General features: G+C 48.9%; 1 protein-coding gene across 2 annotated transcripts; it reads right to left on the reverse strand.

Moving 5' to 3' along the window:
* Positions 1-5,613: 5,613 nt before the first annotated feature.
* On the reverse strand, positions 5,614-16,059 carry LOC122366927 (4-aminobutyrate aminotransferase, mitochondrial-like). Of its 2 annotated transcripts, none has more exons than XM_043339596.1 (12): positions 15,736-16,059; positions 14,864-14,934; positions 14,427-14,566; positions 13,231-13,398; positions 12,226-12,306; positions 11,017-11,108; positions 10,569-10,848; positions 10,004-10,141; positions 9,464-9,621; positions 9,035-9,152; positions 8,363-8,513; positions 5,614-7,963 (listed from the first exon to the last, which is right to left on the reverse strand). In XM_043339596.1, exons 2-12 carry the CDS (start codon positions 14,925-14,927, stop codon positions 7,836-7,838), a joined length of 1,518 nt encoding a protein of 505 aa, XP_043195531.1. In that variant the 5' UTR covers positions 14,928-14,934; positions 15,736-16,059; the 3' UTR covers positions 5,614-7,835. The 2 variants fall into 2 exon arrangements, with proteins under 2 accessions (XP_043195531.1, XP_043195532.1); XM_043339597.1 differs by lacking the exon at positions 15,736-16,059 and adding an exon at positions 15,269-15,395.
* Between the last annotated feature and the right edge of the window lie 241 nt (positions 16,060-16,300).

Genomic DNA, 16,300 nt, shown 5'->3' on the forward strand with positions numbered 1-16,300 from the left:
GGTGGAGAATTGTGACCAGCTGGGGGTGCTCGGGCGCAGCAAATCCGCCGCCGCCTAGCGGTGACCTTGACCCGCGCCGCCCGGCCGCGGCTCCAAAGCCAAGCCGGCGTGGCCGGCGTGGAATTGGGAGAGCTCGAGCACCCCCAGTCCAGCACAATTCTCCACCCGTGCACGAAAAGACTGCAAACGCGCGGCTAATGCGAGCCGACATACGCCGAATCGCGATTCCGGCCAAACACGGTCTCGAAAAGTATGGTCATTTGGGTCAGGGTCATGAAATTTTCCGAGTAGGTATAAAATTGATCAACTCGAGGGTACTGAAAGTTTCGTTGCGATCGGCCGCTTTTTACGCGAGTTACTCCAAAAACCGAGGGGGTCGTTTCGACCCCCCATGGTGAGGGTTAAACCAAAGAAGGCTTTTGAAAATATTCTTTGGATGATAATTTTAGGGTGCTTTGCATAACACACAATTGACTCTTATCATCTTATTTGCATTGCGATACTAATTGCTACATTGTAAAGAAGCTCACTCGGGTGTATTTGATCAGTCCAGCTTTCGATTTTTGCCTAACTTGCAGAATAAACATAATTTTGATCAAACCACAATACATAACCAAACCGAATCTGATCGGGACGGTTCAGATTTTATCCTCGTACATGTTTGGATTTATTGGGATAATTTTTGCTCAGAATGGGAGAGAACTTTCAAAAACGTTTTCGAAATTCCAAATGCATGGTCAGGAAATATCCTTCTTCCTAGCATGGCCATATCTTCCTATGTCATTATTGGCTGGGGCACCCAAAGGCAGGCATTTTTATCCCTGATTAATCCAATCCAAATCAACTCAGTACCTCTAGTTAACAGCTAAAGGTCGGTCACAGAGCTGTTAATTAACACCGCTGAAGACTTGTGACCCTTCTTCCGCACAGCGTGTTTCCTTTGCTTTCCTTTGCTTTCTGCACAACGTTTTCAATGCCTGTTTTTCCTTTTTACTATTCATTTCTCGCTCTTTTTTCTTTTTACTGTCGCTCTCTTCTTCTTGCTCGCTTCCCTCCTCCTTCCCTCTTTTCTGTTTGTTCTTTTTGTGATCTATTTATGCATTATGGTGAGGTCTGCATCGACGAAAAAAGGTAGAGAAGGCAGATGCCAGTCAGGATGTTTTGATAAAGCTCAACTCTTCCGATTGCATTCGCAGCCCCTCACTTCCCATAGCTCATAGTAATATAAAAACACGGTTTGAACATATGTTTCCCTATGTCCAGCTCGTTTTCAGTCACATTTCAGACACCTCCCAGCCCCTATACCATAAACACAACCACAATCTAGACCCCTTCCATTCTCCGACCCTAGACGCCGTGCTCTGCACGTCATGACCCATCCTGGCTCGGAGGTGGTAGCCCCTCTCGCTCCTCCGCTCGCCGCCGCCAGCTGTGTCAGAGATGTGGCGATTTCTTGCCGTTTACACAGCACCTCTCCCCCGCCTGCGGCCACCGCCGCCGCCAATTGGCCCTCGGCGTGACCGGACTGCACCAGAAAACAGACACCAACCCTGCATGGCCCGGCCGATCGCGCAATGTCCGCCTATGTGACGAAATGCGGCGTACCGCACCGCTGCTGACTGTGCGCCACTAACCGCCGCAACCGCGGCACTGAACGCCGCCGCGATAAGCGAGTGAATAAGCTAGACGCTGGTCATCTTCCTCTGGTGTAACGAAATGGGTCACTTGGGCCGTTCTCACGTGTCCGGCGGACGAGCAGAGACAAGTTAGCGTTTGAGACAGTCTTGCGTAGTGGTTCGGGAAGACACATGGACGAAAAAACCATGTGAGCGGGTAGATGTGCTCGTCTTTATACAGTGGGAGCGTCGGCAGGGCGTGAAGCGGGAAATGACATAATGAAGAGTAATGATTTTGGCGTAATGTCGCCCGACGAAGGTCGCGCATAGGTCTAGCACGGTTACTAGAATGCGAGACCTATTAGCGGGCTGCCATTATTGAGATGGATGCGTAACTTGTTCTTATAAATGAACACATGAGTGCCAAAACAGACAGATATAACGCCGTAAATAAAGCTGACAAGTGGCACGCTGCTAAGTATCAGTTAAGAATCTTCACATGCTCCCGATGCTCGTTTTTGCGAATTTCTCGTAGATATGCCTGTAGCTTTTACAGTAACCGTTTTCACGACGGCCATCTGGTACACATTTGGTGCACAGCTGGTGCAGATCAAGTGCGGATTTGGTCAATTTAGGTTCAGTGTGTCTCTTAGTAGCGATCAGCTAGGGTTGCAATAATTGCTTCATGCTTGCATGCCTGCTTTGTCATATTATCAGAGAGTATTATCGATTAAAACACGTAAATAAGTTCATAAAATAAAGATATTTGCTGTAAAAGAGATTAGGTGCAGATTTGGTCAAATTAGGTGCACTCGCCGGATAGCCCGTCGTGAAAACGGCTAATATCTGCTATGGATTTCGAGGACCTCTATGAGTGCGACAGAGTGGACGGTTTAATTTTTAAGAGCAGCAAGAGTTTCGGGAAGCTTCCAGTGCCACGATTCTTCATCCATGGTATGCTTATATCTACCTTATGGTTCTAATGCTCCTGATGAAGCTTTCATAATTCATACCTACTGACCTCATCCTCATAATATCAATGCAGTTCCTTTTTCAACTCCATTCACTTATTCTAATGATGAAATAAATCATCTGATTACGATGACTCGAGCATAATGACTGCCATCCCGTCCGTCCGCGGGCATCTGAACCTGAAGCTGTTCAGTCACGTGCCGTGACCAGTTTGCGCCACATAACTAGCCAAAGGGCAGGGATCGCACTGAAAACAGCCAGTCACCGGCCGGGTCGCTGGAAATCAAAATGGCGGCCGTTTCGCAATCCCATGACCGTTCGAGGCACGTATAATTTGACGGCTAGACACCAAGGTTAACAGCCTCGCCAGACGCGTAAACCAGCGCTGCGAGTATGGAGCTATCTTCACGGCAATTCACAGAGCTGGGTCCCGTCCCTGCCTCGGGGACTTACCCGACTGCACGTTCTCCGCTAAAATGTGGTGAGGTATAGGTACCCTAGTTGAGCAAGGACACGCCATTTAACAGCATTACTGAGGTTTTAGGCGTTTCACGACCATTCACATCTCTGACCTGTGAGTGGCCGTGCTATAAACCAGCCTGCGCCGCCGGCTGATGCGCTGCGTTGCAGCCGAGGTAGTTCCCCTGGCTCACTGTTCGTGAGTTGTCGGCTCTCGTTAACCCCGACCCCTCATGCCCCGGGGCAGTGTCAGCGGCGGGCAGCCCCCACGGCTGTGGGGAGACAGCCGACAGCTCGTCCGGTAGTGATGCTCTGCGTAACGGGCCTTCCTTTCTCACATGGTTTGGAGGTTAGAGCGGGTGCCGTCGCGTCGGTACGCGGATCGTACAGGTCACTTTCACCATAGAGCGACCGGGTAGCTCCCGTAACGCCGTCAAATGGTCGAGTTCGCCGAAAGATGCGAAAGGGATGAAGAGATGTCATTCACGAACTCATAATTATCTATCCCTTAGGTGAAGAATTATAGGTCTCCGTGTTTTACAGAAGAAGAACATTTCACGGAAAAGTGCAGCGTGAAATTACTTCAATGTGATGGGCGCAACTATTCATACCGAGGATACAGCTCATGCAAACTAAAACTATCTATACCTACTACAACTGTAGTGGATGAACTGGTTGTCTTGTTACGCTCACAGCGGACATCGCCAAGTTCCAGGAAGCACACTATCCACATGTACACACGCACAACGGCTGGTGTGCCGTATTTCGTCATAGGTCACAACGTGCCGTTACGTGTGCCGAAGCGAGGTGAAAATGAGCAATTAAAGCTGGGCGCTGAGAATTGTCGGGATAATACGGACCAAGTTCTGGCCATGCTTGGTAATGGTGGTAGGTAATAAAAGGGAAGGGACATTTTCAGGTTAGTGCCTCCCACTATATTTAACCGCATACATGCATGCATGTGCGGCGTGCGCTTATAAGTGGGTTGTATGCTGTCGCATACTTAACGTACAAGTAAGGCAACTGCAGCAGACTTAAACCCCCAGTGCAGTTATGATTACCTACTTGTTTATAAATGTAGTCTCCAGCCGATTTTATTTATACCAGAATAGGAGTCTACAAACATAGGTATCGGCGTCATAAAGTGGTAGCTGTGCATGTCTTATGCGAACAAATCTATGGCAACCTCAAACAAATTCACACCTTTTACTGTGACATCAGATCACTAGATCAAATCTATAGTCTATATGTAATCATATGCACGGCTATGACCCTTTCCATCGTTTCCCAATAGGCTGTAGACCATATCATACGTAAAGGTTCAGCACCATTGGCTTCAGCCAGTCCTAATTCGTCAGAAGCCTGTCATTGAACCCACGATCATCACATTAAAACTCCGTGTCGCCAACACCCGAACGTATCATACACAATCGAGTACGGGCGTGGGAGCGGCGGCAGTATTTGGTAATTGAGCTGTAGGTACCCCGGGCGGTCTGACCCCACATGACCCCGGTGACCTCGGGTGACCTCTCGTGACCTGCACTGACGAGTGATAGACCAGTAACCGACGGTCTGGCGGCCGTCTGGTCGGCACGTCTCAGTAACAATGACACGCTCGCTCAGTGCTATTTTGCGCAGCGTTAAGCGGATGAGTGGCGCTGTTCCAACATCGTATTAGTTTGTTGCTGAGCGTATAGGAAGGCCTTAGATTAATTATTACTCATTTGTTTTAAACTAAGACTGAAGCTAAATATTTAAAATTGAGATTTTGCCAGACGTTTCGCGTTTATTGCTTATTCATGGGCTAATGTTAGGTACATCATGTTACAGGCTAATGTTGTAACATTAGCCCATGAATAAGCAATAAACGCGAAACGTCGGGCAAAACCTCAATTTTAAATGTTAAGATTCAGTCTTAGTTTAAAACAAATGAATAATAATAATTAAGGCCTTCCTATACGCTCAGCAACACTTGTCAATGTCAGCCATGCCGTGGTGTTAGTGTCGTGTGTACTGTTGCAGTCTCCATACCGTAATGCTAGTGTCATGTGTGCTGTTGCAGTCTCCATTCCATACCGTGGTGTTAGTGTCGTGTGTCCTGTTGCAGTCTCCATACCGTGGTGTTAGTGTCGTGTGTCCTGTTGCAGTCTCCATACCGTGGTGTTAGTGTCGTGTGTCCTGTTGCAGTCTCCATACCGTGGTGTTAGTGTCGTGTGTACTGTTGCAGTCTCCATACAGTGGTGCTAGTGTCGTGTGTACTATTGCAGTCTCCATACCGTGGTGTTAGTGTCGTGTGTCCTGTTGCAGTCTCCACACCGTAATGCTAGTGTTGTGCGTACCTACTGTTGCAGTCTCCATACCGTGATGCTAGTGTCGTGTGTACTGTTGCAGTCTCCATACCGTGGTGCTACTGTAGTATGTACTATTGCAGTCTCCATACCGTGGTGTTAGTGTCGTGTGTACTGTTGCAGTCTCCATTAGATACACTGTAGCCGCTCGGGCCCGGCGAACTGAAATCGCAACACGGCTACTAGTGGTTCCTAATGTGTTATATGTACAGCTGCCATTTGCTCCGGCTGGGAGTTCAAGTCACCATTTATTTCCGGTTCTGAGGAATGTTTACGCGAACAGAGACAGGAATAGAATGGAAATATCTATCGTAGAAATAGATCCCCCATCCATGACTGACACTTCATTGACTGGTCAATACTATTCGCTTCCAAGACCACATGATGCTGGTCAATAAGAAAATTGGACGAAGACACTCAAGTTAGGACGAAGAGACTGCTCATTCATAGATTAGTTTTAAACTTCAAAGACGTACGGGGTGAAATGATCAATAAACCGTTATAATAATGCCATCACATTTTTCAGCTGTATTATTGGCACAGATAAGTTTGCCATGAGCTCTACATTAGCGCATATAGGGTCACATATCGGGTTCACTAAGAACCACGGGAGAATTATCTACTGACACCAGACTTCAACCACAGGGTATATAAAGGGTACATTAAGAGCTTTTCGAGACGCGATCCTGCGAAGATAGTGAAATCGTACCGACCAACATCAAAGAAGATAGAGCATATTTCAAGTAGCCACTAGCATTGACAAGTAGCTTGAGAACACGGACAATGCTAACCTGCGCAGACATGTCGGCATCCATATATTAGACAGCCTGCTCTGCACCCATGGGATGGTAGCCGCTGAGCAGTCTGACCAGCATGACTTGCAACAGTAAGGGAACAACGATGAACTATGCGAGAAGAGACCACTGTAACGCCCTAGCGTATTGGCCGACACATTTAGAAGAGACTATGTGCGAGGCGACAGCCTTTACATCGGATCGAAGCTACGAGAAATACCGCGTCGCATATTCTTACAAGCTAGAGCGCGGACAATTATCAGCTCAGGTCAGGTCGGGTCCAGCCATCGACCGACAATGGAAGACAGTCGGAAGACGAATGCAATAGCATATCTCCAATGTGAGAACACCGCGAGAGTGGTATTCTGTATGCGCAGATAGCACGCAGAAGCGCAGATAGCACGGAGGGGTTGACAAAATTGAGCCCAATATGGTGATAATGTGGTCAGTTATTAAGGTATTACAATTCAACTCACCAAGGCAACTAGTCAAATATCATAACCTGGCCAATTACTGGCAGCATATTGCACCGAAGTAACATCAAATTTTCAACCTATTAGAACGTATGCAATATCATTCATCCGCGTTCTATCCAATAAGCACCACTGTTTCCCAAGTGGTCTGCGACGAAAAAACGGCAAACAATATGCTTCACTATTGCATTTGTATAAAAATACGTATGAACGAATCAAGCGCGATCATATATAATATGCAAAGCAAAGGCAACAATTCTTCAATGTTTGCACAAAGCTATTCATTACAAAAGCTTACGATGGCAACGTTAACGCACAAGACAAAAACTGCATATTTTCGCGCAAAACTTCACCATTTTCCAAACCCCAAACTGCACCAGTATCAGATACGAAGCCAGTCATTGCACGAAAATCACAAACAGTTTCATGACAAAAGCTCTGTAGAGAAGTGCAAAACGACAAATCGATTGTCAAATCTACGAGCTTTTAGCTACTTCGGTTCAGGGAACCTAGCATCTACACCACGCGACTTATAGTAAGTAATGTTCGTAACGCTAAATTCAGCGATCACTGGATGAGAATATCCCATCCATGAAACGCCCTCCAATCGAGCGTTGCACGCAAGTCGGAAATAACGTACCTTCAGCGCGGAACAACCGAGCACTGCGACATAAAGATAGCCTTACCAGATGATCTGGCACCTAGAAAGAATTTCAGTCACTTCTCCGTCCTTTGTCCATCAAATCCACGCCACCAAAGCCCACCGTAACCCACCCAAAACCAAGCCTGCCTCAGTATTCCTCAGCCAATCTTCCACCGACCAGCAGCAGTTGACGCATGGCTGCCAGGGGTCCAACGCTCCCCATTTGAGCGCAACAACCACCACAGCGCCATCTGGAGATCTCTCAGACAGCCTCAAAGCATGACGCCAACTATCAAAAGCGCCTCAAATCCACATATCTTCTCAAAGACCATCTAAGGTCTGCCAAGGTCTAGTTCTCCGTTCTTGAAATGGTGTTTCAAAAGGATGGTTGAGCCTTCTTGATGCCATTTAGAAGCCCGACATAGAATCCACAAATCCGGCGCTGCTTCAGTGCATCCAAGACTCTCACGGGATGCTCCTCGTCGACGCCCAGTCTGCCAAAGGTCGCCGAGGCTGCCTCTGGGGCAGATTTAGTCCCCGCCCAGTTCGGCCAGTGCCGACTCGAGCGCTCCGAGGTAGATGTCGGCGTGTTGACGCTGGAACACCAGCGAGGGACGCAGGCGAATCGAGGCGTCCCCGCAGCCGCCAGAGACCACGCCTGGAGAACACAGTCAGCTTATCATACAGTGCGGTCAAATACGTGGTTCTGAAGCTGGAGGCCAGGTACTAGTCAATGTTGAACTGGCTTCTAGACAAGAAAAAAAAAAACTGGTAAAAAGGAGACACGTTGCGTGCGATTCTCACTTCCACTTCACAAAATTAAGTCCTCTGTTCCAATATTATGATGAAAATTACAGCAATTTAACGTGTCACATTCACAAAAGACAATGATTTGCGCCCTAAAAACCGGGAACAAAACAAATTGGTATGATCTAACTGAACCAGTGGACAACTAAACCATTGGACAATTGAACCAGTATACAACCGAACCAGTGACAACTGAAACAGTAAACAGTCAAAGTTCGCAGACATGAAAAGGTTCCCGGTCTTCTCTTACCCTTGGAGCGCAGCACAGCCATCAGTTTGTCGCGCTGCCCACCAGATGGCAGGTCGAACGCCACAAAGGTGCCCAGGCCTCTGATACGGCTCAGAAGACCCGGACGACGCTCAGCGATACCGTTCAGACCGGTCATCAGATGAGCGCCCACCTGTGCCAGCAAGAGGAGGGGTGTGTAAGATGGAGGACTGGGGAACGAGCACACAGTGGACCCTGTAAATGTGTCTGAGGAGCGACTTATGAACGACCGAGGGACAAATCACTTGATGAGTGGATGAGTCAAGCCGGGTGCAGTGAGTACCAGTGGGCTGTCCAATTGGATGGGCTCAGCCCAGGTGACTCACTAGGGTGCCCGCTCAGCCCCAAATTCCTACCGTCCTTCCGGCTCTGAAATGGTCTCGTCAGAGCGAAAGGGCCTAACCCAACAAAAAAGAAAAAAAGAAAAGAAAAATGCAATGTAAATAAGTAACGAGCGTAGTATGATAAACTATAAGTGTGTCTAAGAGCAGCAGCAGCCAGGAACAAAGAGAAAACTGTCTAAAAAAGTCGCTATGAACAATAGGACATAAGCAGGTCGAAATCACATTTCTGAGCTCCCTCTGCCATCATTAATCACTGATTCCTACCCACTTCTCTGCTGTCTGTCCCTCCCTTATCCAGAAGCATACTAACATCAGCAGCGTTCTCGATGAGCTTGTCATCCTTCATGACACTGATGACCTCCTCCAGCTGAAGGACCTTGGCCGGGTCTCCCATCCACGTGTTGTAGATGCGGTACGGAGCGTTCGGCCTGCGGGTGGGCGAGGGGTGAGCCAGGTTAGGCGGTACGGGATAGACTGAATAAATACTAAAACATATAGGGCTGTGAGTTGTGACTACCACTTCAATATACTTACAATTACAATTACACTTCAATTACACTTACGTGCTCAGTTATATTAAAAAACAAGCCTTCAAACTGCAGGATTTTTAAGCAGGCTTGGAAATCTGAGATACTCAATTCTAGCATATCCGCTGCTCAAGTGACCATCGAAGAATGAGCCCATTCCACGTCATCACAAGCGCAACTGAAAAACGATGGTGAGATGCTGGCCTGCCCACCTGTATTTATCCGTGTGGTAGTATCCACCAGTGAGCATCTTCTTACTGAAGGAGACAATATCTGGCGGTCCGTCCAGTCCGAACCACTGGTGGGCCCACATCTTCCCGGTCACACCGCAGCCAGTCTGAACCTCGTCAATCATAAACGCCATCTGGTGCTGTGGAGCGGTGAGGGGGGGGGGAGGGGGTCAACGGGGGACTGAGGGAGAGCGGTCAGTGGGAAAGGGGGACAGGCTATTCGCACATTGGAAAACAGCACAGCTAAAGAAATAAACCATCCATAGATAAATCATCTTTAACCTACCAGAGTGGCAATAATTCGAAGGAAAAATAAAATATGTACCGACAGCCAGCACTAGCAACTGAAACCACTGAACGATATCCATAAATATTAGTTAATCCAACAAAGCTCAAAACAGAAGCACTCAGGTCTCACATACGCTGACTGTACCTGTTGTTTAACACACCCATCACTACCCAGTACAACACCCTTTCCAATATTCCTCAATGACCACCCGGAGCCACCCTCCACCCACCAACCTTGCGTGCGATCTTCTGCAGCCCCTGGAAGAACTCCGGCGAGGCGTGGTTGTCTCCACCCTCAGCCTGGATCGGCTCGATGACCATTCCGGCCACCCACTTTCCGGCCCGGTTGTACTCCTCGATCGCCTCCTCGGCCTGTCGATGCGGATATGCGTGGTAATAGCCCAGGTGAGTCTACAAGTGAGAACATGGCGCAGATAAAAAGACGGTAGATCAAATATTAAATTTAGTTTAGGGGTGCTATAAAGCACAAAAATACTATCAACGGCCTGACCTGTACTGACAGAATCCCTCTATTCTCTCGTTACAAAGGCTCCTTACCGATACAATCAATGATGTCTAGCAATCCATTTATCACTTTCTACCAGCCTAATCCTGGTACTCCGTCAAAACATTTATTTTACTCATCGCTACCTCCATCCCGTTCGTTCACCCTCCGCATCTTGCTCAAACCATCTCCGCCCACCCCTGGCCCAAAACACAGCCCCTCCCTCCACTCTCCCTCTCTTCCCTCTGCGGACATCTCGTCATCTCTCCCTCCTTCTCTCCCCCTCTTTCTCACCCTCTGCAGGCAGCGTTCATCCTCAGCGCTGTTCTCCGCGACGAACTGGTCCAGCGGGTACTTATACATGGGGAACGGTGCCACCGGCCAGTCCAGCGCCGGGATGTCCACTTTGTGGATCGGTTTGGAGCGCGTGGTGGTCAGCGAGCCCAGAGTGCGGCCGTGGAACGCGTGCTCGAACGACAGGACGGTGAGGGAAGGACTGCCGGGCGCGCGGTTCAGCATACACGACTGCTGGTCCTCGATTGGAGGCAGGTCCTCGGAGCCGCGCTGGCGGTTCCTGAGGAAGGGGGTGAATAGTTAGTAGGCAAAGGGTGACGGCTGAGGTCAAGCTGCTGGAGCGTTAATCGGCCACCCACTCTCACTCTTACCAGCACACATCAGTGCAACACCTGTATAAATTTCATTACGCGATCAGTTTAGAACGTCTATACCACATCCCACTTACCTGTATACGATGAACATAGCCTTGTAGGCGTTCTCGTTGCTGCAGGAGCCGCAGGCCATGGTCTGTACGTTTGTCATTCCCTCGGGAGCCACCTGTCGGGAGGCAGGAGATAAAACTTCGTCAGGCATAACGCACATACTCGGCGTCTCTCGACTGAATATAATGCGGATTAGTAAAACAGCTGACATGTGTGGCTATCCCCGTGCCCCTGTAGCACCCCGCCACCCCTCCCTCTCCTAGGGAGGGAGGGGTGGAACTGTAGCACCCTTCCACCCCTTCCATCATTCCCCTCCCACGCCCCATCCCCCAGTCACGCCACCAGATGACCGTCAACCGACGGCCTGTCTTTACAAACACCTTGACAGCTCCCAGCCGCCGCTACACGTGATCGTGACCTCTCAAATGGACCAACAAATAAACAGACTCGGCGAAATACTAACATCAGAGCGTGACACACCCACCGAGAGGACATCGGGGTCATTGTTACTCGGTGATCTTGCGGTCATGTAGTTAGTTCGGTGTTTGAAAATGACGTAATAGCATTCACACGAACACCAGATAGAAGTTAGAGAAATGTCGACAAATTCCACGCAACCATGAGCTGATAGGAATATCTGGGATGGATAGCTTATGGATACTTGTCTAATGTACACAATGTCGTACTTACAGACGTCAAACGGGATCAGGTACGAACAGAAGAAACTTTGATAAAAATTGGCATAAATGTGGCGTTAGAGCCTAGTAATGTGTGGAACAATCAGATGCAGACGCAAATTTCGTAGCGTCAGAGCGTTTTTCGCAACGCATCATTGTAATTACACTTTCATTTTCAGCGTCTGTCACACCAAGGCGAGTTTCTGAATACAGCTTGGAATGTTAAGATTGCGTTACAACTATTACAACTATTCGAGCAGTAGCTGTGTAGCAGGCAATATTCCCGCCACATTAGTTAATTCACCTGATCATAATGCTCCCTACTTTACCGTTAACGATAGATAATAGCTAATACACATTGTAGGCTGCAATAGATCTCTTGAACGTGAGTTCAGGAGATCAATAATGTGACTGATAGCGCCGAACAAAAGTGCGACGCAACGTAACGATAACGGATGCCACTTGAACTTCTGAAGTACAGGGAGCGATACATGCAGGGGACTGCGGCTGTATGCCTGTGTATTCGTGACAGCTGTTGCAAGCGGCGTTACGTACCGACATTAGGGCTGAGCGCAGTTTCTGTGGCCAGCGGGCGTCGGGGAACGAGCCCAGGGCGGGCCGATTGACGGACGCCAGCTGCAACAGACAGTATAGCGGTCAGACCGGGAGGCCAACGGGGAGAGGACGCCAGCTGTAACAGACAGTATAGCGGTCAGACCGAGAGGGAAACGGGGAGAGGACGTCAGCTGTAACAGACAGTAACGCGATCAGACCGGGAGGGAAACGGGGAGAGGACGCCAGCTGTAACAGACAGTATAGCGGTCAGACCGGGAGGGAAACGGGGAGAGGACGCCAGCTGTAACAGACAGTATAGCGGTCAGACCGGGAGGGAAACGGGGAGAGGACGCCAGCTGTAACAGACAGTATAGGCCTCAGACCGGGAGGGAAACGGGGAGAGGACGCCAGCTGTAACAGACAGTAAAGGCCTCAGACCGGGAGGGAAACGGGGAGAGGACGCCAGCTGTAACAGACAGTATAGGCCTCAGACCAGGAGGGAAACGGGGAGAGGACGCCAGCTGTAACAGACAGTATAGGCCTCAGACCGGGAGGGAAACGGGGAGAGGACGCCAGCTGTAACAGACAGTATAGCGGTCAGACCGGGAGGGAAACGGGGAGAGGACGCCAGGTGTACAGACAGTATAGCGGTCAGACCGGGAGGGAAACGAGCCCAGGGCGGGACGGTTGACGGACGCCAGCTGCAACAGACAGTATAGCGGTCAGACCGGGAGGGGAACGAGCCCAGGGCGGGACGGTTGACGGACGCCAGCTGTAACAGACACAGTAGGTAACGCTATCAGACCGGGAGGGGAAGGGGAATGACGCGGAAAATCACCGTTTTTTTTTTCTTCGAAAAAACAGTATTGGAACTCTACAGTCTACAGTCAACAATATCTGTACAAATTATTTCCCGTCCACTAGCGCTGTAGTCATCTCGAGGTTCTGTCACTAGCCCCATCCCGATGTCCCGTCCCCATGTTGCGCCGTCCCAGCCCTCCGTACCGTCATCTCGGGGCTGTGGGCGGCCCGCAGCAGGCGCGGGTGGTTGTATCCCAGCGGCAGCGAGGCGATCTGAGTGTATACGTCCAGCAGAATGTTCCCGTCCACGTCAGCCACGTAGTTACCCAGCGAGCGGGCGTAGTCGACGAAAAACTGCACACTGCCCACCGCCTGTCGACGACGAAAAACGGGGAGAGAGGTCAGAACTCACAATGCTAACAGAGGCATGAAGTTTGAGCAACAACGGAGTATGCTTGGATAATTTCTCGATCATAATCATCACCGTCGTTGCAAACTATTCTATCTAAAGACGGACATTATTTGAGCGTCGTTATGTGGAGCATTTCACGATAGATTGTAGCTCTTTCGTCATCTTAACAACCCGTACGCTTCGACATGTAAAACGGTTTAAGTCTGAAGCCTATTTTTCTTTGTACTGGCTGAGACAGGTTCACACAATTTACGTTGGTTTGTTGGTAACATATCTGGAGAGTTTCATCCAAGTCAACTCCCCAAATAACCAGCCACATTGCATAATGCATAAATCATGCCCTTTATCGAGCTCACACACACAGTAGCGGTTTTGCGGCGCACCAATCGAGCCTAATATCCTCAGCCCGCAGTTTGTTGGTTTATTTGCTTTTTTTCGCCTCTCACGTGACGTGAGCATAGCCTGCCAGCTGGCTGCGAGCCCTACGGGCGCTGCCAAGTAACTCTGCCAAGTGGGCTACGACACACGCGATTCATTTTTGTGGGAACTTCCTTTTCACTCAAACATACTTCGTCACTATTATCAACTAAGAACTGTCCTTTGTTGACTAACTAGCAACAATCTCAGTTTGATCGCCGACGGCCGGACATTGCTATAGGTCTGCCATAAATGTCTGTTAACAATAACGTCCGTAAGGGGGAAATTTTCACCATTCTTGTTTAATGTCTGTGTTGTTCCATCTAAAGAGGGTCAACGTTGCGTCCTCACGACGGTTGAAGTAGTGCCCAAGTTGCATTTAAATGAGCTTAAATGTGCAAAAAGTCGGACACATCGCCCGTCAGAGCAAAGCATTGAGTGTAAAAGCAGCCGGTCCATGCATTCGCCTAGGAAATAGTGGATTTTCAGACCATACAACTTTCCAGAAACAGCTCAGTCACGCTATTGCTGATGCTGTCAGCCCCAAAGTCACTACATTAACATGACTGACCTGTATATCATTGAGATCCTTCATCAACTCCTGACTCTTTGGACCAGGGATGGCGGTGGCCACCACTGGATAGTTGGGCTCCCCCTGCACCAGACTGGCAGTCTGGTGAGCCTGCTCCGGCAGCGAGCTCCTCTGCCGGGCTGCAAGAGATGGGCATTTATTGTTAGCCTTATGCTGTATTCTGTAATGCTTCAGGCCTCTCATGATGATACAGTTATCTTACTTTAACTAGCCTGAATATTAAAATAAGACAATTCCAACGAGTTAACAAACACAATCACAACAAGGGAGATTCATGTCAAAGGCCAAATGCAAACTAAGATCAGATGAATATCCAATGCACGTGAGTTAAAGATGAGATGGAGAAGCAGCAATGCCACAAAACAAAATGCTCAATATGCTTCAAAAGCATAACTTTAACAATTTTAGATACTTACCCTGCAGTGTAGATGCCTGCAGGCCTTTCCTCACCACTCTTGAAGTTAAGAAGGCCCCCTTCATTATCAGTCTGGAATTAATGACCCAGTGTTAGCTTCCTGACAATTCAAATTGCCAGAAACACCAATCGATATGTTATTCAGCTTCCATTTTATGCTTACAGAAATGAACCCTTTAATTTCATTAAATAAAATGGCAAATGCCTACCTACCTAGCCTAGATGCCCTTAAACAAATTTCGGGGTTAGACTTCAGTCTCGACTCTCGAGTACCTATAGCAAGAACTTGATTCAACAAATTAAGGGGCCTCCACGAGCATCTCACCATGATAATGAGAATCATCAGACATCAATCGAAGAAATATATAGAATTTGTTAAATGAACCCTTTAAAAACCCTTGATTACCTGATTTCCTACTGGATCCGTTTAAAATTCGATAATTTTCGCTTTAGCCGCTGAGAGAGATCGATACAATTTCGTATATGCTGCGCAATAAGTGTCTGACATCATGAACAAAGTTACTGCAATATTTATCAGGCAGCTTTCTGCAGCACAGGAGGCAACGCTATGCCTTTTTGTTTTTACACCTCGCAGACTGAAAGGCACGAAGCAAAAAGGCACGTAATGTGTCTCAATACCAAAAACACTAGCAAAACATCTAATGCAATTTAGAACTAGAAAGAAAATCACGACTGGGGAGAAAATATGTACGCCCGGCTTGATTATTGCTGCCTAATTCCATCAACTCAAAACAAAGTAATTATACATTCCTGTCAACCCTTCATCGCAGGATGCACATTTTACCGTGTACCTCACGCTTTTAGCCCCACTGAGGCACGTCCCCGCTCCGCAACAGCGGACCACCCACCCACCTGAATCTCCGATGTCGGGAGACGACACACTACCACTGAGCGCACCCCTCGACCGATCACCTCCGACGTCAAATCGACACTGACGCGGCCGCCTGCGCACTCCGATCAGCTACCAGCGCCGCCCGGTGGCCCCACCATAAATCACGACCTCGAGTGACCCGAGGCGGGCCACACCGCTCCCCAACCGGTTATATCTGGTACTGGGCCCACAACAGCCTGTGTAGTGTATAGTGTTTTGCATTGGCTCCGGGGCGGGGCAGGGCGGGCGGACTCCGCGAGCCGGGTGTTCCCATCACCCTTCCCCACTACAGCGCCAGACACTACAGATGCGCCGCGTACTGGAGGCACGTGACAAGTGTGTACGACAGCGGCGTAGTTACAAGTGCGTAGTAGCGGGGGGCATTGTTTGTTGACTGTGTAACAGTTCCGTCGTCATTGGTGGATCCTGCGTATTCCGCTGAATGGGTCTTTTTTTAGAACGGTGAGCGAGATTCAGGGTCGCATTGGATTCCCGGAACTTTTTTGACGTGCAAAACTCACTCGAAGAAAACAGAACACAAGTCCC

Source organism: Amphibalanus amphitrite, unplaced genomic scaffold, assembly GCF_019059575.1.
Source record: "Amphibalanus amphitrite isolate SeventyFive unplaced genomic scaffold, NRLGWU_Aamphi_draft 000840F_arrow, whole genome shotgun sequence".
NCBI lineage: Eukaryota > Metazoa > Arthropoda > Thecostraca > Balanomorpha > Balanidae > Amphibalanus > Amphibalanus amphitrite.